The sequence below is a fragment of the Ursus maritimus genome, unplaced genomic scaffold, assembly GCF_017311325.1.
Source record: "Ursus maritimus isolate PB19 unplaced genomic scaffold, ASM1731132v1 scaffold_16, whole genome shotgun sequence".
Lineage (NCBI taxonomy): Eukaryota > Metazoa > Chordata > Mammalia > Carnivora > Ursidae > Ursus > Ursus maritimus.
The window spans coordinates 6,075,617-6,101,392 of record NW_024424008.1 but is presented as its reverse complement, the minus strand read 5'-3'; the positions used below and the strand labels follow the sequence as shown (position 1 = coordinate 6,101,392).

The window sequence follows — 25,776 nt, the reverse complement described above, 5'->3', positions numbered from 1 at the left end:
AACATACATTCTGACTCCTTTTCTTGCCTTCTCCACAGTAATTAGCTCTCTGATCTTGTCAATTTTACCTCTACTGGGATTCATTTCCAGTTTATCCATAAGACAAATTCCATGCCGTCTAGGAGACTGTAACTATAGTTCATGCTCCTCTTCTCATCCAGATTACCTTAGATTCGTGATTAATCACCACATCTCCAGATTCTTCTCTTAATTCTAACTAAGATAACCTTTCTAAAGCACAACTCTCATCAGATCACTTTCCTGCTAAAAACTCCTCAGCAGTTCTTCAGTGACTACAAAATAGTCCCAGCTCGTTCACCTGGCATCCAAGGTCCTCTACAATCTGTCAATCCAGACTATCTTTTCTGCTTTATTTACCACTGTCACCTTTTGCACTCCAGTCTCACCAGGCTTAACTAATTGAAGGCTGTAGAGCTGTTACTTTCCCACCTTGGTACCTCTGCTCATTGACTTCCTTCAGCTAGAATGTCCATTCTTCTGTCATTTAAATTGCCGTCACTTACTAGTCAGAAAACTCCTGTTACACTAGTTTAAAGAAAAACAATATGTATTTTCTTACTTAATCCTTACAAAGCAGTTCCTGGATTGGTTAATTCAAAGACCTAGCAGATCCCTCTTCTCAATTCATCAGGTCACTATTAGCTCATGTCCCCTTCTTTTACACTGACGGAGGGACTTCGATTACTGTGATTGGTTTAGGTTAGACTGACCAGGACTGACTCCTGAGTCATTTCAGGGAGTGGTAGACACCAAAACAAAATCAGGGCTCTGCTGGCAATGAAAAGAGGGAATGGCATGTCGGTAATCAGCTAATAGTTTCTGCCACATCTTTTTATCGATGTCAAACTTGATGTCTCTTTAAAGGTCCAACTCAAATTCCATCTCATCCATAAACTCTTCCTTAATAGAAATTCTCTTGCCTCTTCCAGACTCCAATAGCATTTTATTTATACTTCATAACTAAATTCTGCATTAAGAATTCTGCATTATTTGGGTTCTAAGCTCCCCTAGTAGATAGTAAACTTCTGAGGGAAGGAAATCTATATAGATTCATCCTTGTATCTCTTACGGCCTGTACTACTTTGCACCTGTTAGGAACTCATGTAGGAACATATACTATGTTGAGTGAACAAAAATCTGTAGAAGAAATACTGTCATTTTAAATGACTGGGAAAGGTTGAAGTCTTCCTTGTTGATTGATACAGTATAATACCTAAATTACATTCTCTATCCATCTTTACCTCATAAAGTACTCAGCTCACATCGAAGAAACCAGTATAAATTGTAGAGAGCTGTGGGAATATGACTGTCAGGTTTCTGATCCCTTGGTATTCTGTTGCTCCTCTTTGGCAAATATAGAATTAATGTTTAAGATGTTAATTTACTGTTAGTCAAATTTTTTTCACTTCAGTATCTCTAACCATTACATCTGTATGTGACTAAACATCTTCCCTAAGATTCTAAATAGAAAAACACAAGTATTAAAGACATACGCAGGGGCACCTGGGTGGCTCTGTCAGTTAAGCAGCTGACTCTTGATTTCGGCTCAAGTTATGATCTCAGGGTCCTGGGATCAAGCCCCATGTGGGGCTCTGTGCTGAGCGCAGAGTCTGCTTGAGATTCTCTCTCTCCCTCAATAGGCAATCCGAGTTCTCATTTGTGTAATTTTTCTTACTTTTAGATCTACTCTAAAGAAATGTTTTATTTGCATTCCCTAGGTTCTTTTTGAAAGAATCTATGAGAAGTCAGTGTTAACATTAGAAAAAAAGAGTTGAAATCCTATATGGAAAACTGATTGAGAGGAAATTTCATATTTCTTAATATTAAACAACTAAACAATTGTACTATAAACTTCTGTATTTACAAAAAGACCTTATCATGACTGTCAAATGCTACCATGATTTTCCTCAAACAATATCTAATGCATTATAAGAAATAATCTAAATGATGTTTAAATGAAATATTTTGTGGGAATAATAGCAGAAAAATTAATGGGTCAATTAAAATTATGGACTAAGATGGCTATTAAGAAACTTCATTAATTGTATTTTCATCCATCTTGTTACTTAAATCAAAACCTTGGCACCAGCCATCCTTGTCTTCTTTTTCTCTCCTATTCCACAGTCAGTCCTTAAATGAATCCTGACAGGTTTCTCTTCAAAATATATTCAGAATCTGGCCAGTTTTCACCATCTCCACTGCTACCACCCTATTCTTAGCAATCATCATCTCTCACAAGGCTTGTGCTAATAACCCCCTAAGTGGTTTCCCTGCTTCTGCCCTTGCCCCCATTATTCTGTCTAGTCTCAGCACAACAACCAGTCTGTTCCACTTACAATCTGAAATGAAATCAAATCGTATTAGTCCTTGACTCAAAATTTTCCAGTGAGTTCCCATGCACTTGGAATAAAAGCCAAAGTTATTACTATGATTAGTGACGTCCTGTACATTCTGTCTTCACCTCATCCCCCTAACCTTAGCTTCTACCACTCTCATTCCCTCTCTCATTCTAGTCCAGCCACCCTGCGCTCCTTGATGGACACCTCGTGTTCCTCACCAGGTGCACTTCTGCCTAACAGCCACCACACTTCCTATTCTTCCAACCCGGAATAATCTGTTCCCCAGATATCCAAGCGACTCATTCCTGCTCCTTTTCCAGTTCTTAAATATCACCTTCTCTGTGAGGCCTTCCCTACAACCCTTCAGTATATCCTCTTCTCTGTTTAATCTTCTCCATAACACTTATTTCCATTTCACCTAATCTGTATTTTGTCTCTCCTGCCTATAGTGTAATCTCCATGAGGGCAGGGATTTTATTTGTTTTATACACACAAGATCACCAGTGCACACAGTACATGCATGAATCCTATGATTATAGAAGCTTAGTTTAGTAAACCTTGCTATTAGATACCAAGTTTATAGGAATTATTCCCTTATTTCTTCTGAACTGTGCAGACTGGTCTAATTTCCTCAGCTCTGAAAGTCTGTTGTATAAGCCTCTATAAATTCCTATCACCTTTAATTTTATATATTTGTCCTCTGTCTCATATATAATCTTTTATTACAAAGAATCTTACATATCTGCATCTCCATATAGATTTTACCTTCCCCAAATGTAATCAGTTTTAGAGATTGTTCTGCCATCTTCACAACATAGAATCAGATTCATACTTGATTCTTAGTTTTTTCTCACTGCCTTCTCAGATAATAAACAGTTAATCAACATTAGTTACAACTATTATTATTTTCATTCCAAGTATTGAAATGTTGATATAATTTTTTTAATATGTAACCTATCTACTTCACTTTCCCATATGCCCAGTTCCATCAACACATTTCAAAACCTACTTTGTGCACAATTTTAAGGCTTTCTGTCCCTCTTCCTGCATTCATTTCTTTGTAAATTTTTTCTGATTTTGTTTGTTCTATTAACTTTGATATGTACTTAGTAGATTTCATTGCTTCTGTTCCCACAGTCTTCCATACCATCCCCTGTGCTAAAATAAAAGTCTTTCACATCACTAGTCTGTCACTGATTACTTGAGATTCTCCAAGAACAGTACCCTCTCAACCCTACTTACTTCAGTCACTTCAAAAGAAAATATATGCCCCACTCTATGATTCCCTAAGTCTTATGAAAGCAGTATTATCTCTCCTTATCTCTTACCTCACAGTTGCCCCAAATATCTCCTCTCATTAAGAATGTAAGCCCCAGGCAAAAATAGACAAGGCAAGAAACAACAATTGTTGGAGAGGATGTGGAGAAAGGGGATCCCTCCTACATTGTTGGTGGGAATGCAAGTTGGTACAGCCACTATGGAAAAGTGTGGAGGTCCCTTAAAAAGTTAAAAATTGAGCTACCCTATGATCCAGCCATTGCACTACTGGGTGTTTACCCCAAAGATACAGACGTAGTGAAGAGAAGGGCCATATGCACCCCAATGTTCATAGCAACAATGTCCACAATAGCTAAATCGTGGAAGGAGCCGAGATGCCCTTCAACAGATGACTGGATTAAGAAGTTGTGGTCCATATATACAATGGAATATTACTCAGCTATCAGAAAGAACGAGTTCTCAACATTTGCTACAACATGGACGGCACTGGAGGAGATAATGCTAAGTGAAATAAGTCAAGCAGAGAAAGACAATTATATGGTTTCTCTCATCTATGGAACATAAGAACTAGGAAGATCGGTAGGGGAAGAAAGGGATAAAGAAAGGGGGGGTAATCAGAAGGGGGAATGAAACATGAGAGACTATGGACTATGAGAAACAAACCGAGGGCCTCAGAGGGGAGGGGAGTGGGGGAATGGGATAGACCGGTGATGGGTAGTAAGGAGGGCACGTATTGCATGGTGCACTGGGTGTTATACACAACTAATGAATCATCGAGCCTTACATCGGAAACCGGGGATGTACTGTTGGTGACTAACATAATAATCATTAAAAAAAAAAAAAAGAATGTAAGCCCCAGGGATGCCTGGGTGACTCAGTCAGTTAAGCGTCTGCCTTCGGTTCAGGTCATGATCCCAGGAGCTTGGGATTGAGCCCAACGTTGGGCTCCCTGCTCAGCGGGGAGTCTGCTTCTCCCTCTCACTCTGCCATTCCTCCAGCTTGTGCTCTCTGGCTCTCTCTGGCTCTCTGTCAAATAAATAAAATCTTAAAAAAAAAAAAAAAAAAAAAAGAATGTAAACTCAGGTGAGAAGAGGTACGATCTGTAGGCCCTGGTTGCACTTCATATTAAATGAATTTTTTGCCAAAATAAAGGGGGGGGGCTTGCCAAAACACAAAATAGCCTCCTGGGAAGAATTCAACCACTTTTTGTTAGGATTTACTTTAATGTAATTTTTCTTGCTTTAGTTTGGGAATTTTGGTATAAAATAGAACTTTAAGATATTCAAGAAAACAATCAGTTGTTTCAGTTATAGGAGAATGGCATGTGGGTGTTGGATTCAAATAAATCTTTTAGTCAAATTCTTTAAGAAATTAAAAAGAATTGTCAATACTGATCTCTAAAATTCATGTTAGGTCTGGGAAAGTTGTCTGACCTCATCAGCTCTAGACGGGGTGATGCCTAATCAACCCTACAGAGTTATTTTGAGGCTCAAATGAGATAAATGTGTGCAAGTCCCTTGAACTCCACTTCATTTGCTCAGACTCTTTCTCTCTTGTTAGTTAATTTGCAAACATTGAAAACTTTTATTTCTTAGGATGTTTGACTAATATTTGTTCCGCCTTTTTGGGAAAAATTGATCGGAGAAGGGGGATGGATGAGATAGGTGGTGGAGATTAAGGAGGACGCTTGTGATGAGCACTGGGTGTTGTCTGTACTAAATTCTACACCTGAAACTAATATTACACTGTATGTTAACTAACTGGAATTGAAATAGAATATTTTTTTAAAATGGCCAGAGAAATTATGAACTTTTTTGTGTGTGTATTTTTAGATTAACAAAAGCACTGGCATTGTAGAAGCATCACGGATCATGAATTTGTACCAGTTTATTCAGCTTTATAAAGACATCACAAGTCAAGCGTCAGGAGTATTGGCCCAGAGCTCCACCTCTGAAGACCCTGATGAAAACTCATCATCTGTAACATCTTGTCAGGCTAGTCTTTGGATGGGAAGGTATATAATGCATAAGTACCATGTTTCTCTTGTTTTCTAATTTACAAGCTACTGAAATCTCAGTAATACTTTTACTGGTGCTCTTTGTGATATCTTAAATCACATTGCTTTTTATCTCAGTTGATATTGTATCGCAGATCAGCTTTTGGATTATTCTTCGCGTCAGGATGTTGTTAGAGTGCTGAATTAAAGAAAAATTAAAGTGGCTCACACCAGCTAATGTCTCCATCAGCCCGGTTTCCATGAATGCACTTTCCACTCTACATGCTTGCATTTAATGAAAAAGGATATTAATATCTCTCTTATAACGGACTTATATTATTAGACAATCAAAGCCCTTCAGGGAATTAGGTCTAAGAATCTGGCAAAATCATTCCAGTTTTCCTTTAAAATATCTGACTAATTAGAGCATTAGAAACTGTAAATATTGGCTCTAGTACTTGGCAGTCCATTCAGGAATGAACAAGTAGTTGGTGCCCATACTGCATATACTGAGTTACCAGAAGGAAATGAAGTCAGCCAGAGTTTTCTTTGATGGCGCTTGTTTACTCAGGCCTAATATATTATTGTTCTATCTAAACTTTCTTTTCCTTCTCTGTAATGCTCTTGGCATGTGAAAACTTCCACCTGTGGCCATTTGACAACCATGACCATAATTTAAATTTGTAAATGCCTCATTGGAAAAAGTCTTACGTGGGTCCAGACATGTTGACATCCTGTCTTATTGTCATACTGAATGGACAGCAAAAATCTGTAATGACAGTATTTTTTACCTTAAAATTAAGAATATGCTTAGCAGGAATTACTCTTTTGTTGCTTGATTTACAGTTGCATTTTCTGGTCCATTCCTAACCAACTGGTTTCCAATGCTATATTGCAGTAAATTTGTATCTCCATTTATCATTTTCTGTCTATCTTTGTAGGATTGTTTGGTTTTCTAGGTTTGGGCTGTACAAGTACTGAAATGCCAAGTGAGTTTTAGAACATGACAGGCAGTGTGTAGGCTTTTCTTTTCTGTATTTTGTAAAGTTAATCTTCCATAGACAGGTGTCTGATTTTCTGCTTTTCTTCCTCTCCCTCTTCAGAATGGTGGTTTTTGTTGTTGTTGTTGTTGTTTTGTTTTAAGTATCTTGAAAGCTGAGAATAGGATTTACCAGGATATTTAAACTCTGTGGTAGCAAATGAAATGAAAGTAATACTTTTTCTTGTTGCAGTCATCTCAGTGAAAGGAGGTAAGGATGTTATCCCTGGAAACTCAATTCCTGATTGGTAGGTTAGGGCTGCTTCTTTCCTTTGTATGTTTTTTGGTTTTGAGTTATACCCTGATACTCTAGTTCATAGAAAAACAGATTTTTCAAGTTGAAGGGGGTTTTAAGAGATACAAGGTTTCGGGGCTGGCAATACAACCATCCCCCTAACCTCTGCATTATTACTCTCTTATGTGTAAAGAGCTGTAGTACAGTGCTTCTTGGACTTTGTATTCAGTGGTTTTGAGGAGGAGCTTGAGAGTCCTTCAAGCTCCTACATGGTGTCATTGCTGCTAACCCACCAACACTTTGACTTTGAGTAGGAAGACTTGCCACATTTAGTCCAGCTTGTACTTGAACACCTGAAGGTATGTGGGACTCACTGCCTCAGAGACACAAGCCTTTTCATACAGAGATGGCTCTAATCACTATGAAATTTTCCCTTTTGCATTATATTCCTCAGAATAGCCAAAAGCTGACTCTCTTGAGACAGCATAGCACAGACTCTAGAACCAAATTGCCTGTGTTCAAATCCTGGCTCTACTCCTAGCTGTGTGACTTTGGACAAGTTACTAAACTCTTTTTCCTCTGTGTCCTCCTTTTTTTAAGAGAGGATGATAGCAATAAGTATCTGCTTCATAGGATTCTTGAGAGAGTTAAGTTGATACATGTAAAATGCTTCCAACAGTGCCTGGCGTGTAATAATATGTAAGAGTTCACCGTCATTATTTTGAAATTATTACTGCATTCTACTTATTTGTAAGCGGCAGTGCCCTCTGGATCCCACCAAACAAATCTGTTCTCCCTTTCACCCTTCAAATATTTGAAAACATGAATCAGATTCCCACTGGTCCTCTGTTCTGCAGGATGAGCATCCCCAGTTCCTTTGGCCTTTGTAATATGGGTATCTTTTATATCCCAGAGGCTTTCCTGGAAAATCCTTTATCTGTCAATATATCTTTCAGGGTAGGGGGCATAGAACTGAGTACTCCATTCTGCAAGTGGTCTAACAAGGACAAGAGCAAGACCTTTTCTCCTTCCTTCTTCTGGTTACTGTAGTGCTAGGAAGGTAGCAAAAAAATCAGGTGAAATTGTACAGTTCCCACTGGCTGCCTCTGTGTTTTCTCTTCTTTCTTTTTACTTCGTCCAGAGTGGTGCTCTTCTTCATAGCCCTCTAACCTTCAGAACTCTGTCCCTCTTCATGGATTCAGTTATAGTCTCCGCTATTGACACAGAAGTCCAGCTCCTTAGACATAAATTATAAGCTGCTCAGAAGTAGAGACCCCAGTTCATATGGGTCTGGTGGAGAATGTAGTACCTAAGAGACGCTTAAACATTGAACTAAGTGCATCTAGAAAATGAGATGCACGTCCGTCCACGTTTTCATTCAGCTTCCCCACTTCGATTCAGTGGCTGCCTTCTTTTGCCCATAGGTTTAACCTACTACCACATCCTGATGACTTATCTTTTGTAATGTCCCTTTACTGGGCCCTAATTTTCTCCCAGGTTAATTGCTGAAGTAAGGATCTGATTGGTTTTCCTCCCTCTAGAATGTCCCATACTGCACTGCCAATTAGTCTTCCTCAAATATTATTTCAGTGGGCGTTCACTTTTCTTGTGAACAAACTCTGATTCTAGTTTGCCTATCAGAATAAGTTCAAACAGATTATTTTGACATTCAAGGATCAGATTATCTCTGCTGTAGTTAAGCAACTTTTCTCTCAGTTTTCTCCCCAGAGCATCATGCCACCTCCTTGTTATACACACACTCCAGAGGTGTTTTTTCCCCTACCTCCACAACTTTGTTTATTCACCTCGAATGTCCTCTCTCTGTCAAAGTTATGTCACTTTTCAGTCTCATCTTTCCAACAAATTTGAAATACTCATTTGTTCCTTCTTAGCACTTACTACTTGGATATTTGACATTTGCTTACATTCTTTTTTATGTTCAAATTGGCAAATTTTAAAGTGTTATTACAATGTCTTGTATATACTAGTATAAGCCCAGCAGGGAATAAAAACAAGTCAGAGATATCTCCTGCCTTTAAGAAGTTTATAGTCTAGTGACTGTCCTTTGAAACATTTCATTTTTGCATAATTATGAAAGTAATACTTGCTTGATGAAGAAAACCTAAAAATTGTAGAACAGCAAAAAGGATAAAAGCAAATTAAAATCACTTTAAGAAACATTTATTGAGAACCTAAGACAAACTGCCTATATTCAAAGAACTTTGAGTTTGTAGATAGACCAACCAATTAGCAGCCAATTAAAATGCAATATTTAAGTCCTTTAATTGAGGCAAATGTTGGTTTCAAGAGCAGAGAGAAGATACTCTCAGCTGAGTTTACCAGACTCACAAGGATATTCCAGGAAAGGAAAACATCACATGCAAAGGCACCTGACTCACTCAGGGGTACTCTACACTGGGGCTGGAGTAGAAGGTTCAACATCTCTTTCCAAGATGAAAGAGCTCCTTAAGGACCTGATTATTAAGACCAAGTTATTCTTTCATTTGTATGCCCATTATCAGCATCAGCATGATAAGGTCCAATGGCAAGGTTCGTATTTTAGAGAGCTTTGTATCCTGCATGGCAAGTAAATCTTTTATCGGTTTATATAAATGTGATATGATTAAAATGGGCTATTATTTTCGGAAAGACCTGAGTATTTCCAGTTCTTGTTTGTATATTCTTTTTAATCTTCACAGTATTTATCTATTATCTAGTTTTTCTTTATGAAATTTGTCTCTCTTAGTACTTCTTACCTAAACATATTTGCTATTCCTAAAATTCAGTCTGATTTTGCATGAGTGCTGTTTTGCTTTATACTGAGGGTACATAGATGTTTGATAATGTGTTCTAAGGCAATGGAGACAAAGTTTAAAGCATAATGACAACAGAGAGTGTTTATGCTCCAGCTCAGTTTTCACATTGCAGGGTGAAGCAGCTGACTGATGAGGAGGAGTGTTGTATCTGTATGGATGGTCGAGCTGACCTCATCCTGCCTTGTGCTCACAGCTTTTGTCAGAAATGCATTGATAAATGGTAAGTTACCTGCTACCCTTCTGGGATAGGCAAAGGCCAAATGGGAAAATGTATATGAATAAACTCCAAAAAATACAAAAATATTATAGTCAAGTATAACAGATTTTGTTCTTTCGTACTTTGAATTGTGTGACATGCTTCCTTCTCTGCTTAAAAATATTTTTATATTTAAAGTTTATAAAATGTGGTAATGTGTCTTAGTTTTGGCAGTTTACTTTTTCGTGCCCGACTTGAGTCCAGAATCACAAGCTTCTCTTTTTCTTCATTTTTCTCCTTATTTCTACATTTTTCTTCTGTATATGATTAAAAGGAGTAATATGAATCCTTGAATATTGATTATTGGACCTGGAGGGAACTTTAGAGATCAGCTAGTCGAGTTCATTATTTTACGAAATAAGAATGAAGCATTTAGGTGACTTTATAATTGACATACAATAAACTACATATATTTAAAGTATAATTTGATATGTTTTGACACATGTACACACCCATAAAAAAATATCACAATCCAGAGAATGAACAAATTCATCACCCCAAAAGTTACTTTGTGTCCCACTGTAAAGTCTCCTTCCCAGCCCTTCCTTCCAGTCCCCAGATAACAACTAATCTGCTTTCAGTCACTATAAAATAATTCAGATTTTCTAGAATTTTTATAAATGAAATCATACAGCATGTGCTCTTTTTTTCATTCGGTATAATTATTTTGAGATTTATCCATGTCGTAGCATGTTATCAATAGTTCCCCCTTTTTTAAGGTTTTATTTATTTATTTTGGAGAGAGAGAGAGAGCATGAGTGGGAGGAGGGACAGAGGGAGAGGGAGAAGGAGAAAATTCCGATCCCATGACCCTGAGATCGTGACCCGAGCCAAAATCAGAAGTTGGGTGCTCTACCGACTAAGCCACCCGTGAGTAGTGTTCATTGTATGATATACCACACTTTATTTATCTAGTCACCTTTTATGCATATTGGGTTGTTTCCAATTTTTGGCTATTACAAATGAAGCTGCTATATACATTTGTGGACAGGTCCTTTTATGGACATATATTTTTGTTTTTTTCTTAGTTAAATACCTAGAAGTAGAATGTCTAGATCACATGGTGGGTATATGTTTAACTTTTTAAAACACTGCCAACTGTTTTCCAAAGTGGTTGTACCATTTTGCACTCCCACCAGCAATTTATGAGAGTTCTGATTGCTCCACAACCTTGCCAATACTTAGTAGGGTCAGTCTTTTTTTTTTTTTTTTTAATTCCAATTCCAGTGTAGTTAACATCAGTGTTAGTTTTGGATGTACAATATAGCGATTCAGCAGTTTCATATACTACTCAGTGCTCATTGAAATAAGCGTATTCTTAATCCCCTTCACCCATTTCACCCACCCCCCCACCCACCTCTTCTCTGGTAAATATGGTCAGTCCTTTTAATTCTAGCCATTCTAGTAGATGTGTAGTGGTATCTCACTGTATTACAGTTTGTGTTTCCTACTGGCTGGTGATGATGAGCATCTTCTTATATGCTAAATCTGTATGTCTTCTGTTGGGAAGTGTCCATTCACATCTTTTGCCCATTTCTTTATTGGGTTATTTTCATATTTTTAGAGTTCTTTCTATATTATGAATACATGTCCTTTAGCAGATATTTAACTAGCAAGTATATTCTCCCACTTTGTGATTTGTCTTTTCATTCTCTGAAGAATGTCTTTGAAAGAGTAGAAGTTTTTAATTTTGATGAGGTCCAGTTTATCAGTTTGTGATTTATGCATAGTCATTTATCTAAGAAATCTTGTCTAACCCAAGGTCACAAGGATTTTCTTCTATTCTTTGGGAAGTTTGATAATTTTAGGTTTACATTTAGGTCTATGGTCCGTTTGGGGTTAATTTTTTGTATATAGCGTGAGGTACCAATTAAAACTCTTTTTTTGCCTGTGGCTGTCCAGTTGCTCCAGCACATTTTGTTGGAAACATTATCTTCTCTTCACTAAATTGCCCCTTCACCTTCATTGGAAATCAGTTGTTGAAATACACGTTGGTCTGTTTCTGGACTCTGTTCTGTTCCATTGATCTGTTTATTTCATACCAATACTGCACTGCCTTGATTAATGTAGCTCTCTGAGTCTGAGTCTTAAAATCAGGGAGTGTTCTCAAACTTTGTCCTTCTTTGTCAAAGTTGTTTTTGGCTATTCTAATTCTTTTGCATTTCAAAATGAGTTTTAGAATCGATCTGTCAATTTCCACAAAAAAAGCTGTAAGGACTTTTGTTGGAATTGCATTAAGTAAATAGATCGATTTGGAGAGTGTTGACCTCTTAACTGTATTGGTTCTTCCAGTCCACAAACACAGTATACATCTCCTTATATTTAGGTCTTCTTGCATTTCTCTTATCAATTTTTGTAGTTTTCAGTATTGCATATCTTTGGCAGATTTATCCGTAATTATTTTGAATTTTATAGTATTTTAAATGTATTATTTCAATTTCTGATCATTTGTTGCTAGTATATAGAAATACATTAGACTTTTGTGAATCAGTCTTGTATTCTACAAACTTTTACTAAATCCATTTACTAGTTCTGATAGCTTTTTTGTAGATTCCATAGGATTTTCTTGAATGTCTGAACATCCTTTTTCAAAGATATTTTTTCTGGGTATAGAATTCTAGACTGATACTAGTTTTTCTTTCAGTACTTTAATGATGTTGCCCCACCCTCATTTTACTTGCCTTGTTTCCCATGAGAAATATGCTATCACGTTTATCTTTTTTCCTCTGTAGGTAATGTTGGCCCTTTTTTTTTCTTTTAAGATTTTATTTATTTGAGAAAGAGAGAGAAATCATGGGGCAGAGGGGGAGGGAGAGGAGACTCCCTGCTGAGCACAGAGCCCAAGGTAGGGCTCAATCCTAGGATCCTGAGATCATGACCTGAGCTGAAACCAAGAGTCGGAGGCCTAACCAACTGAGCCACCCAGGCACCCCTGGTAATGTTGCCTTTTTCCTCTGGCTGCTTTTAAGGGGTTGTTCTTTATCATTGATTTTGAGCAGTTTAATTATGATATGCCTTCCAATAGTTTTCTTCATGTTCTTTGTTTGTAGGGTTCATTGAGCTCCTTGGATTTATAGGTTTATTGTACCATCAGTTTTGAAAAATTCTCAGTTGTTATTTTCTTAAATATTTTTTTCTGTACTCTCCCTTCTTCTGGGACTCAAGTCACACATACATTAGACCACTTCAAGTTGTCCCACAGCTCACTGTTGCTATTTTCCTCTTTGAAATCATTTTCTCTATATTTCATTTTGGATAGTTAAAATTGCTGTGTCTTTTCAAATTCACCAATCTTTATTTCTGCAATGTCCAACTTGTCATTAGTCCCATCCAATGTATTTTTTACTTCAGACATTATAGTTTTCATGTCAAGAAGTGTGATTTGAGTTTTTAAAATATCTTCCATGTCTCTACTTCATATGTTTGGTCTTTCCTCTAGTGTTTTTAATACATAGAATACAGTTATGATAACTGTTAATTTTCTTGCCTGCTAGTTCTAACATCTGTGTCCGCTCTGGATTGTTTTTGATTGATTTTTTCCTTTTCATTTGGGGTTGTATTTTTCTGTTTCTTTTTATCCCTGGTAGTTCTTGACTGGGTGCCAGACATTGTGATTTTTACCTTTTTGGGTACTGGATATTTTTGTGTTCCTATAAATATCCTTGAGCTTTGTTCTGGAATATCGTTCCTTGGAAACAGTTTGATCCTTTTGGGTCTTGCTTTTATGATTTGTTAGGCAGGACCAGAGCATTGCTTAGTTGAGAGCTAATTATGCCCCACAAATGAGGCCGGACCCATCAGAGTACTCTGCTCAATGCTCCGGAAGTTATGAGGCTTTCCATTCTGTCTAGTGAGAGCAGGCAATATCCCAAACCCTGTGTGTGAGTTTTGGGTACTGTTCCTTCAAATCCTTTTGGGTGATTCCTGAGCCTCAAGTAGTTTCCTCACATGTACAGACTGATCATGACTGCCGAGTATACTCTAGAGGGACCTTCAGTAGATTCCAGAATTCTCCCTTTGTGCAACTTTCTGCGCTTAAGTGCTTCAGTGCTCTGCCCTGTGAATTCTAGCTGCCTTGGCCTCCTGAGAGTCTCAGCTGTGTCTCTTCAACTCAGAGAGTCTGCCAGGCTCCATCTGGGCTTCTCCTGCTTGCTCCGCAGCCTAAAAACTCTCAAGGCAATTAGCTGGCAATTTATAGGGCTCACCTTCTTTGCTTCCCATCCTCAGGAATGATTGTCCTGAGTTGTCTGATGATGTCCAGTGTTGAAAGCCTTGTTTCATGTATATTTCCAGTGTTTTAATTAAGTGGGAAGATAAATCTGGTGGCCTATTGGCCAGAAGCAGAAGTTGACTCTTAAAATTGTGACTTTTGTGCACAGAAGAGAACATACAATTATCTTAATAAAATATCTCTGAGGAACCAGAAATGAATCTGAATAATATATGCCAGCTCTAGCTTTCACATTTAGTTTTTGGAACAGATTTCTGAATTTTTGTACAAAAGCCAAAGAGCAATTGATATAATTTAATTACTTTGGTCTCAGATTTCACTGAGAAATGAAGAGAAAAACATTTTCCCTGCATGACATGTTTCTGGCTCAAATGTGGTATTTTTGAAATTTCCAAAATAATATTTGTCAGGACAAAAAAATCCCTTCGGAAAATATAATCTCATTCAAGTGATCATATATAAGTCCTTTCCCTATCAGAAAAATTATTCTGCATGTAAGGTTCATCTTCTATTTTAAAACCTTGAATGCTTCCATTCCCTTGTTCATAGCTGCAAAAGATAGGGGAAAACTTAAATGTCCTCTGCAGGAGACCAATTAAATGAATTATGGCCTGTCCATAATGTTATGTTTAAGAAGAACAGACAGTTTTAACATGTACTGCTACATAATGGCCTATAAGATATATTGACAAGTAAAAAAAAAGCAGTAATGTATAAATACACACAAGTTTAATCATGCCTAGTCTATTTCTAGAAGAATATGTAAGAAACTACTAACAGTAATTTCCCCTGGGGATAAGAATTAAAGATTGGGGTGGAAAGAAGAGATTTATTTTTCACTGTATACTTTTATTGCTGTTTACTTTTTTTTAAACCATGTATAGTATTACTTTTCAAACACACCAATTTTTTAAAAAGAAGAAAAAGAAAACAAACTGTTCTTTATTTGACTTCTCTGATAGGAGTGATCGGCACAGGAATTGCCCTATTTGTCGCCTACAGATGACTGGAGCAAATGAATCTTGGGTGGTGTCAGATGCCCCCACTGAAGATGATATGGCTAACTATATTCTTAACATGGCCGATGAGGCAGGCCAGCCCCATAGACCATGACCTTGGGGTGAAGGCCTTCTGTTGCTATTATGAGCTCCAAACATTTTGGTCATGGGAGAAGAATGCAGGGATATTGTGGCAGAGACACAGAGAAATCAATTTTCCTTACCCTCTTATTTTCGCTATTCTGACAATTTGTTCCATTTCTTTTGATAAACTTTCCATGTCTTCCATTTATAGTAAACTAAAATTTGCTACTGTTTTAGACCATATTTTTCTATTATTTATCTGTTCTAATATATATTAGAACTAATTGCTCTTGAATTCTTTGCTGAGGTAACAGCATTTCCAGAGGCTTCTGAGACACTATTTTTCAGGGCAGGAGTATTCTGGAATCTATTTAGTTAGGTTTAAAATAAACCTTGAATGTTAAAAAGTTGTAGCCATCTGAGAGAAAATTCGAAGTTACTGAAAATGTAGAATACATCAAAGTGCATGTTACTACTTAACATTAGTCTTTCTGCTGGACTCTTAAGGCGTGTGTATGCCCCCTTGTGGTTAATTATTGCTCCTCTAATAATTTTTACTTGAAACGATCCACAATTATTTCATAACTTTAGCAGTGTGTTTTGGAACTACATGTTTTTTACTCAAAAGTCTTTTTTTTTTTTTTCATGTTGTATAATTTGGGTGAAGACTATAAAGCTGGGTGTGACTTTGCCTTGTAAATGGATTTCTGCTGGGGAATCTTCTTGGCTGTTCTGGAAGTGCTTTCCCACAGCTGGGAAAGTGTTCTAAGTAGCTTTTGATAATGCTCTTGCATCTTGGAGTTTCAGAAGGAAATTTTTCTTCATCACAGATCCTGAATTTTATATTTCCAAATTATGATAAATCATTCAATATTGGTTCATGGTGCTTTTATTTTCTTAACTTGAAGGCATCTTTCTGAGGTCTCAAAGTCTTCAAATTTCTAGTATTATTAAGAGAGAAAATAGGGTAGAGCCTTTTAAACATATGTACAATACACACCTCTGAAAATTAGGAGATAATTTGGCTTTCTGCTGTTTCACTGTACTTCCTTTGAAATACTCTGAGAGAGTATAGTCCTAATGGAATTATGATTTTCAGTGACATTTCATTTTTTTTAATTTTGCTTATAAGGTAAAATTTTTGTTTTATGTTAAGCATTAACATTTAGCATATAATAAAACTAGAACCTGATGTCTCCTTTAAAACGTATGTTAACATTCCATGGAACTTTTCTGACTTATTATTGGTAAGTTGCAGATATTACTATTTTCCAAAATACCAAAGTATGCAATTTAAGTTGCTGCTTATTGATGGCAGAATTTTGGGATACTAAGATTTTAATAGGCATGCAAATTAAATAATTCATTTCTATAAAAAATGATCAAAGGTAGCTTGATTTTACCCAAAAAATATTGATAACTAATTGGTTGACATTTAAGATGGGGACAGCTCAGTACCAAATAGCTAAACACTCACTATGGATGTTTATACAGGCAGGGTACTGGGGCTCTGTCATATCAACCTGGCACTGCACTTAATGGTTTGTGTGACCTTAAAAAAGTCCCTTCTGCTGGTTTTAGTTTCCTTCTTTAGAAACTAAGATTTCATCTGTGGTTTTCATATTTTATTTCAACAGAACCTTTTTTTTTTTCCAGGTAAAATCTTACTCAGAAGCCTTACACATGCATGCTGTACCCCCCCCCACACACACACTACCCCTCTATATGAAAGTCATATTTTATTAATATAAATTTCCTTATGTCAGATTTATTTATATACCATAATAAAATAAAGTCAACCAATAAAAACACATATTAATATATTGGAGATATCCAGGATATTTGAATTTAGTGAGTAATATAGTTGTATGATGGGAGTTGTTTTTTAAATTAATTTTTTTTCCAAAAAGCTTTTTTTTAATTAAATTCAAGTCAGATTTGCAGAACATTAACTCTCCTCCATGAAGTCTTAGTATTCCATGGGACATATTTTGAAAACCTTGGGATAGATGATCTCTGAGATCTTTTTCCAGCTCTAAGATTCTAAATTGTCCTTTTGGATTAGATTTGCTGAGTCTAACTCAGATTGCCTAATTGAAGAATGTTTCTGAAAATGAACAAAGTTGCTGTACATGGTTTTGGATCTTTCCAGGTATAGCCAATGATTTTATCCCCCCAGAATCCTTTACCTTTCAAGGAATTATTTAACAGTAAGCCCAGTGACTTGATGTTGCCCAAACCTTTTTACTTTTCAATATGATATCCAGGATACTAACTGATCTACTGTGAAAAAGCAAGTGTTTTTATTACTCTTATTAAATAAATGAGCACAGTTTTTTGTCCACTCCGTTAAACTGGGTGGTAATTCTTTAGATGTGAATGTTAGGTAGGTTCTATTATACCTAATCATAAAAGTTGTAAATTTGTTTAATGGATGAAATGTACACTTTTTGTATTCTGTACAGCTTTGTCTTTTCCAAATACGAAGTACTTAAATGCACTAAGATAGGAAATATGATGTGTGCCTTGTAGGATCTGTGAAATGTCTTCATGAAGTCTAAGGGATTTGTTTTATAAATTATGAAGTTTTCCCTATCCTAACTCAGTAACAAAAAGTTTACTCATACTGTAATGCTACAGAGATTTCGTTTGAGAAAATGTACTTGACTGGGTACTGAATTTAGAAATTGAGAATAATAATAACTGCTTTATTCTTAGGAAAAACTGATATATTGTGCAATAAATAATCTTTAGCAAGTAAATTTTAGCTCACTGGAGAGACTTTTTCTTACATAGTTTCACATTCTTATATACTAGATGTTTCTATTCCTCAGAGGACTGTTTTGTATTGTGCTTGGGGGTTGTGATGTTTGTGTGCTATGTTTTAAAATTTATTTCAAATTGGATTCAATTTCCTTATACCTAACATATATCTGGGTTATAAGGCTGCTTGAAAATATCTTTTGGTTCCGTGATTTTTAACATTGGAAAATTGGATTCATTAAAAGCCAGTCCGAAGAATTTGCATTTTTAACTGTTTTTTTTTTCTTCATTAAGTCGAGCTTACTTTGTCTATCCAGGAATAAGAAAACTAGTTGGAGATGAGGGAAATCAGCTGATCCACCCACATTTTGATGGGCAACATAATGACAATACAATATAAATAGTTGACAACAGACTTTCATTTGTTCTCGTGTCTTTTTGCCCTGTTGGACAATAAAAAATATTAGATAAAATACTCCACCCTATGTTAGTTTTGATGTTTACCTTGTAAAATCATTTCCAAAATTAAAGACTATAACTAGAGAAGCAAGGTGGAATCTTAGTGCTGAGAAGAAAGAATGGTGGTTGATCATTGAATTTGCTGGTGTATACCATCTTGAGGAGGTACACATTTTGGTATCAAGAGACATAAAAGCCTCCTCAGAGATATTTTTAATAATCTTGCCCCCGATTATAGCTTTACTCACCGGCATCCTCGATCTTTCTGATAAAATACTTACTTAAAGGTTGAGGATTTTAAAATTTCCAAGAAACTGTTTTTCTGATTAGTGTTCCTTTTATTGCAGTTAGTTACGCTGTTCTTTATAAAAGTCATAGTCAGATATCGAGTGCTTAGGTACATTACCAACATATCACCTTCATTTGTGTCTGCAAACCCCAAAAAAGATAAATATCGTTTCACCAATGCAGCACTCAGAAACAAGTAAAGAGAAAGCCCGAAGGATGTGCTTACAACTCTTCTTTAATCCAGGATAAGAGGGAGTAAAGGCCCAGGACAGGCCTTGGTACAGACCAACCCAGGAGCTGTGATTTGTTTTCATGTGGCAGAGAGCAATGTCATTAGTCATTTCAGCAGTGCAGTTCGAAGGAACACATACATGAACCTGAGCCTTTTAGAGTAAGGGATACATGTCTCAAAATTTGTTCTTTTAGAAACATGAGCTAGTGTACACTTGCCTTTGCTTCCAACTGTGAACACAAAAGAAAGTAGGGATTTATCCCCAGCCCCCTGCAAAAAGGCCAGTTAGGTACAAAGATGTGACAAAAGTGCAAAGCGCTATTGAAAAAGGTGTCTGAAAAGTTTGCAGGACAGGTAAAATCAAGTGTTAGCTGAATAGACTAAAGTAATATCCAGGGAAAAGGAACCCGTGTGGCTTTGCTCAGGAACTGTAATGGGCAGAAGTTAAAGGAAGAAAGATCGCAAAGGTTTGCCTTCTGGGTCTAGTGAGCTTCAGTTTAAAAATTTTGAGTATTTGTTGTGAATGTCATCCATGTCTGAGTCTTAGTAAAAGATAAATTAGTGGTTATTATTGATAACTTTTCATGATGCCCCATCTTTTTTTTTAATGTTTTTATTTCAATATAGTTGACACACAATGTTACATTAGTTCAGGTGTACAACGTAGTGATTCAGTTTCTCTTACATTATGCTTTGTCATCACAAGTGTAGCCAGCCACCATCTCTCACCACACGATGCTATTACAATATCACTGACCATATTCCTTGCGCTGTGCCTTTTATTCCTGTGACTTACTCCATAACTGGAGGCCTGTATCTCCCCCCGCCCAGGTTACCCATGCTCCCACCCCTTCCCTCTGGCAACCATTAGTTGGTTCTTTATATTTATTGGTCTGACTCTTCTTTTTGTTTGTTTATTCATTTGTTTTGTTTTAAGTAGTATTAACTTGAAATCATTTTAAATTATTGATCCACAGTCCTAACAGACTTTATTTAATAATTAAAAATAAATACTTGGTACAGATAAAATGACAATGAAAAACTGTACAATAATTGCTATGTTAGGACAAATGTATACAAATGGGGGCTTTTCAAAAATAATGCGTCAGATAAAGTCTGGGTTTTCAGTCCGTTTCATCATTAGCTGGAAGAGCACACGTGTCTGCCCGATAAAAAGACTGCAGGTACTGTTCTCTATGCTAAGTTAGCCAGCGGAAGGGATGAGCGTTATCAAGTCACAGGACAAGACAATCTAAAGTCAAATAAGCATCTTCACAAGCAAAAATAGAGTTCTAAGTCTATAATAATTCAGAGGCGCTTCTCATAATCTGATTTGCCCACAGAAATAGACAGAAAGTTCTTTGAGCAGCTTGTGGAATACTTGGAGCACATGGCCTTAAAAAGTTGCCAAAAGAGAAATCCATTCAGTTATTCAATGTACATTTATTGAGCACCTACTATGTACCAGGCACTAGTAACACAGATGAAGAGTACATTGGTAAAGCTTAAATTCAGATTGGTCTTAAAAAATGCTTTCTGATGAATCACTAAATTCTACCTCTGAAACTAATAATACACTATATGTTAATTGATTTTAAATTTAAAAAAAAAAAAATGCTTTCTACCTGGCCCCTGGGACCACTTATATCTTCTGAAGAAGTCTGCATGTTAGATAAGGGAGAAATTTCACCTTAAAAAAAAATGCAGAGGTTATAGTGATAAAAAATCTAACATCTGTGAGGCGTGATGGAATAGTGGGGAAAGGACTGGATTAGGAGTGGGGAAACTAGTTCTGCTCCTATTATTTATTATCTGTGTGACCTCAAGCAGATTTCACCTCTCTGGCCCTGAGTCTTCATAAGTAAAATGGTAGTTGGGCTACAATCAGAATATTGGAGCCAAAAGGAATAGAGATCATCTAATCCTATGTTTTCCACAGTCCTTAGTTCAAATGGAAATAAGAAGAAGGCCCAGTGTAACAGTGATGACAGCAGAGTTGCTTTGAAGAAGGCAGCACCCAGAACCTCCCCGAGCCCTGGAGGGGGATTCACAGAACAACATTTGAAAACCACTCATCTAGTCCACACCCTCACTTTTCAGATGAGAAAACCAAGACACAGAATAGGATCAATTGGTTCAGTGTGCACATTTGGCTTCCTAAATAGAAAGGAGGGTGGAGGGCTAAATAAAACAGCATAAGAAATTCATAAAAAATGCAAATTGTCAAGAAGGAAATTTTCTATTTTAATTCTCTCAAAGTAGTTCCTTTATGAAAGGGAGCTTTAAAATCGGTTTTGTTTAAGGCAGCCAGCCAGCCAGAGGCTGAAATGAACAACTACCAACTAGCCTGCAGGGTCTATAGAGGATTTTGGCAGAAAACCACACAGACCTCCTGTCAGTAGGCACTGGACCTTGGAAGATCCTGGCCCCAACAGTGCAAGCACTAACGGTTTCAAGAGAAATATTTGGAAAATTTGGAATGAGTACAGACAAGTGTCCAGCTCCCAGATCCCCAAGGAGGAGTCATGCTCTATTACTCAGAAACACTAACAGAAGGGGCATGTTAGATTGTAAAGTGAACAGTGCAACCAAAATCACTAGTTTGAAAGTTCTTTAGAGGCATCCTCTCCATGGAGGACCATCCCAGTTTGGTATTTTGACCACTGTTAATCACAGCGGACTTGAAATTAAACCAAAAAGTTAAAATGCATGTCCACTGCTGGACCTATTGGGTCAGAGCTGTGATCTCTTCTGATTTCATGGCATCAGACAGGAAGCTGAGCTCATTGCATAGGGTCTCATATCGGAACGCCATCCGGATCTGAGCAACATTTGTCTTTCGAATATCATTTCCTTCAGGTCCTTCTTTGTAATAATTTTGTCCCAGAAACTTTTGCTTCTCCTGTGAAACCAGAGAAGTACCAATGAAACCATATACCTTAGGTTCAATTTCTATATCCACACGGCAGCTTTGACATTAGCCACACCACATCAAACCAGTCCCCCCGAAGCTGATCCCCCACCAGGACATCGTTCCTCCAGGATTCTTCAAAATTCCTCCTGGCCTCTGTGTCCTCGAGGATGTCACCCTGACACCCACATTCATTCCCTTCATTTCTGACTAGGTTCTCCTTGATCAGGAGACAAAAATAAGACCCCCAGTGCTGCTGGCAATAAAGAAGGCAAGATGAAGACGTGAAGACAGTCCCCCCCCCCCCGGAGAGCCAACAGGGGCAAATGTGTTTCTGGGGAGGCCCAGTCTTAGGAAGCAGGTCTGCACAATTGAATCTTGAGCCTGTAGCTCTTCTCTGCATCAGCATCCAATAAGAGCAGGACCAATGCAGCCTCTTCCTGTACCAGTAACATCACCCAGCGGAGGGACTCAGGAGCCTAAGACACCATGTTCTCAACCCTGGCTGCACGTCAGGTCACCTCGAGAGCTGTCAAAATAAGTACTGATCTCCAGGCTTCATCCCACCATTTTGTATTCAACCTAGGTACTGTTCACTGTCCAAGAAATACCTAGGGCCTTCTATGTGCCAGGGACTATTCTAGGCCCTGGGACATAACGCTGAACGAAACAGTCTAATGGAACTACTGTAATGGAACTCACATTCTAGAAGGAAAGACAGGAAAACACATAACTACATATTACAATGTCGGTAGTAATAAGTGTTATGAAGGAAAACAGATTAAAGGAACAGAGACTGATGGCAAGTGTGGGGCTACTATAGAATGGTGATCAGGGAGGGCCTCTCAGAGGAGGTCACATTTGAGGACAGGTCTGAAAGGGTCAAAGAGCAGCCTTGAAAATCCTGGGGTCTCCCCAGGTTTCTCTAGGACGTGAGTTTCAGTGTGATAGACACCCTGCCTGTTGTCTTCACTGGTCCCAGCCCCTAGAAAGCGGCTGGCCTGCAGCTGGCACCCATGGTACACATGCTGCAGGGACAGGGACAGGAGGGACCGGTTGGGGGGAGCAGCACCCTCACAGCCCGTACCTGATGCGAGAGACCACTCTGCAGCACGCTGTTCCTGGCGATTTCACACAGGTCACAGGTGCTCAGCTTCCACACCTGAGCCGCAATTGCGTATTCTTCCATAAGGGCTTCCTAGACCCCCCCAAAAGTAAAGGTATTAGATGGTAGGCTATCCCTTTCAATCCTTCGCGTATCTCCAAAGCTAGAAATGTCAGACAGACGTTGCAGATTTGATTCTTCTTTCATGTCTGGCACCCGGATAACTGAACAACATTCCCACCCCACCCCACCCCCCCTTAAGTGATGAACTCCTAAGAGCATTTTTGGCAAATTCTCAGGTTCCTGAGGAAATCTATCGAAGAATGCCTATGCGTCGATTCGTTGACCAGCACGTGTTTGAAGCCCTGTGTCAGTCATGGGGATGCCTGCCTCTGCTCTCCTGTAACAGTGTCCCTGGCCACACACATGTTAATTACATGCCCTATAGCTTTGCTTTTTATTTAACGTCACTTTCAGAAGATTGTCCAAAAATCAAAGTTAATCTGAATAAAGTATGAAGAGTGGAGGTGAATATAAAATAAGAATGAGAAATGATCAGGTGGTGAGACAGTAATCCCAAAAGGATTTAGGTTTGAGTTGTGCTTTCACTTTATCTCCTAGGATGTGAGATGTCTGCCGTTGATCACAAGCTCTTCTGTTAATCTCTTGGACACCCTGCTGCCTCTGTAAGCGAGAGCAGCAGTTCTCCAAGTGTGATCCAGGGTCCCCAAGGCCTTTGGAAAGGTCATCCCTCTTCCAGCTATGTACCTTTGTGAGGCAAGATTTTCTTCATGTACTTTGATAAAAACAAGGCATCACAACCGATTGAATGCAGATGCAGATATGAGAATCCTGCTTGTCTTCTATTAAGCCAGACATTAAGGAGATTTGCAAACATGTAAAACAATGCCATTCCCAATGCCATTTTTTTGTTTTGGGAAAATATGATTCTTTTTCATAAAAATTGCTATTTATGTTACCATGTAATAGGTTTGTTAATATTATTTTTAAATGCGTTCACATTTTTCAATTTCGCATCAGTTTCTAATACATCTAAATATCACTAGATATAACTTATGTAATCAACAGCTTTCTGCGGGTCTTTAGTTCTTAAGAGTGTAAAGGGGTCCTGAGACCAAAAGCTTGGAGAGCCTGTCCTAGAAGACACAGGCACTTCTGTTTTTACTCGTCAATGGCTGGTCCCCAGGCATGACTTCACCTCTCCCTTCCTCTTCCCTTGCCCCACAGACCCGAAGTATTATAATAATAAGAGTATTACCAAAATGTTAGCTAACATTTCGGTACATGCTGTATGTATTCAGACACTCTATTAGACTCTAGTTCATTATCTTCATGAACCCTCACAGTACAGTAGAGGTAGACCTAGAGACAATTGCATCCCTATTCTACAGATGAAGAGGAATAAGATACAGAGATCAAGTAACTTAACCAACTTCACAGAGATAGTAAATGCTGAAGAAAGGGAAAATGGAGACGGCAAAAAGTTAAACTGTGCCTTCAAGGGTTCAAGAACGCCAAAGACAGGGCTCCTGGAAGGAACACTTTTCGCTCACTAGGAGCTTACCTCTTGCCTTCACTGACCACCAACCCCCACCCCAGAAGCAGAACTGAGCGTGCACTCCGGTGCCTGCAGTGGGGGCAGGCCAGGATGGGGCTACTGGGCACGCAACACCCTCACCTTAGTGTAGTGGAACTGCATGGGGTCGTCGGTGGAGAGAGAAACATGCAGTCCCTTGTGCAGGAATTCCCTCAGAGGGTTTTTGGAATATTCAAGGAACAGGCTGTTGTTGCTAAGAGGAGACATGGCAATGGGGATCTGAGCAAGGTAGTAGAGATACTGCAACACCGGACTCTGCAAAAGAACCACCACACTCAGCTGACGAGTGCCAGAGAGGGGAGGGAGGAAGGGAGGACAGGAAACCAGGGCTCTGGGGAGTGTCTGTGCAATTCCCTAACCAAGCCCGAGTTCCCCAAAGCCAGGGCACCCAGACCCCCCCCACCTCTACGTTCTTCTCACCCACCACATGCGCCTCTCTTCCTGGGCCGCCCTCTGCCCGTCTAGGCTCCGGAAAAGACCCAGCTCAGGGCAGGAAGGCAGCTGCAAGGCCCCGGGCTGCCCCCAGCCCACATACTCTGCTCCCCGCCCCCAGGCACTGCCCCCCGCCCCCCCCGTGGGTCAGCCCCGGAGATGCCCACTTTTGTGTTGTGTTGCTTTGAGGTTGAGTCTGTAAACACTCTGGCTCCTCAGAGATGTAAGGGGCAGACCTGACCAGGCTAGAGTGGTTTTCTGCTGTAATACTCGCCCTCCCCCCCGGCCCCTGGAATTGTGACACACCGTTAGACCTCCCCAGGATCAGGGCATAAGAGGAGTCGGAGCAAACATCCTTATGGAAGTGATCCAAAATAGGGAGAAGACCAAAGGGGCAGAGTTCATGGTTGCATTATTTATACAAACGAAAAGTTGGATGGACTATATCCACAATCGGAGACTAGCTGAATCAGTTACAGACCATCCAAGTGCTGGGCCATCCTTCCAACAGCCTTTAGGATGCAGAACATAAATACTGTGTTGCAGCATGGAAGAATGCGTATTCAGTTAGCAGAAACAACGGACTCTGTGCTCATAGTAAGCACGTTAGAAATATGCTCTGGTAAAAAAGATGAGAATTACAAATACCAAAAAGCAATAAGGGTTTTTTCCCAT

General features: G+C 38.5%; 2 protein-coding genes across 10 annotated transcripts in view; one reads left to right on the top strand and one right to left on the bottom strand.

Annotated features, from left to right (window-relative positions):
- RNF141 (ring finger protein 141) overlaps window positions 1–24,005 on the top strand; it is a 38,552-nt gene extending 14,547 nt beyond the window's left edge. For 4 of the 8 annotated variants that reach the window (XM_008683777.2, XM_008683779.2, XM_008683780.2 and 1 more), the window contains 3 exons: window positions 5,471–5,652; window positions 9,837–9,944; window positions 23,351–23,650. In XM_008683777.2, the coding sequence (XP_008681999.1) occupies window positions 5,471–5,652; window positions 9,837–9,944; window positions 23,351–23,516 (456 nt within the window). In that variant the 3' untranslated portion in view covers window positions 23,517–23,650. Of the gene's footprint in view, window positions 1–5,470; window positions 5,653–9,836; window positions 9,945–15,173; window positions 15,955–18,373; window positions 18,472–23,350; window positions 23,651–23,672 lie in introns of those variants that run through there. The other 4 variants (XM_008683783.2, XM_008683776.2, XM_008683782.2 and 1 more) reach the window with 4 other exon arrangements.
- Window positions 20,008–25,776, bottom strand: part of AMPD3 (adenosine monophosphate deaminase 3) — a 45,018-nt gene continuing 39,249 nt past the window's right edge. For both annotated transcript variants that reach the window (XM_040630777.1, XM_040630776.1), the window contains exons 13-15: window positions 24,751–24,924; window positions 23,034–23,144; window positions 20,008–21,937 (exon numbers count right to left, since the gene is read on the bottom strand). In XM_040630777.1, coding sequence (XP_040486711.1) covers window positions 21,761–21,937; window positions 23,034–23,144; window positions 24,751–24,924 — 462 coding nt within the window. In that variant the 3' untranslated portion in view covers window positions 20,008–21,760. The remainder of the gene's footprint in view (window positions 21,938–23,033; window positions 23,145–24,750; window positions 24,925–25,776) is intronic.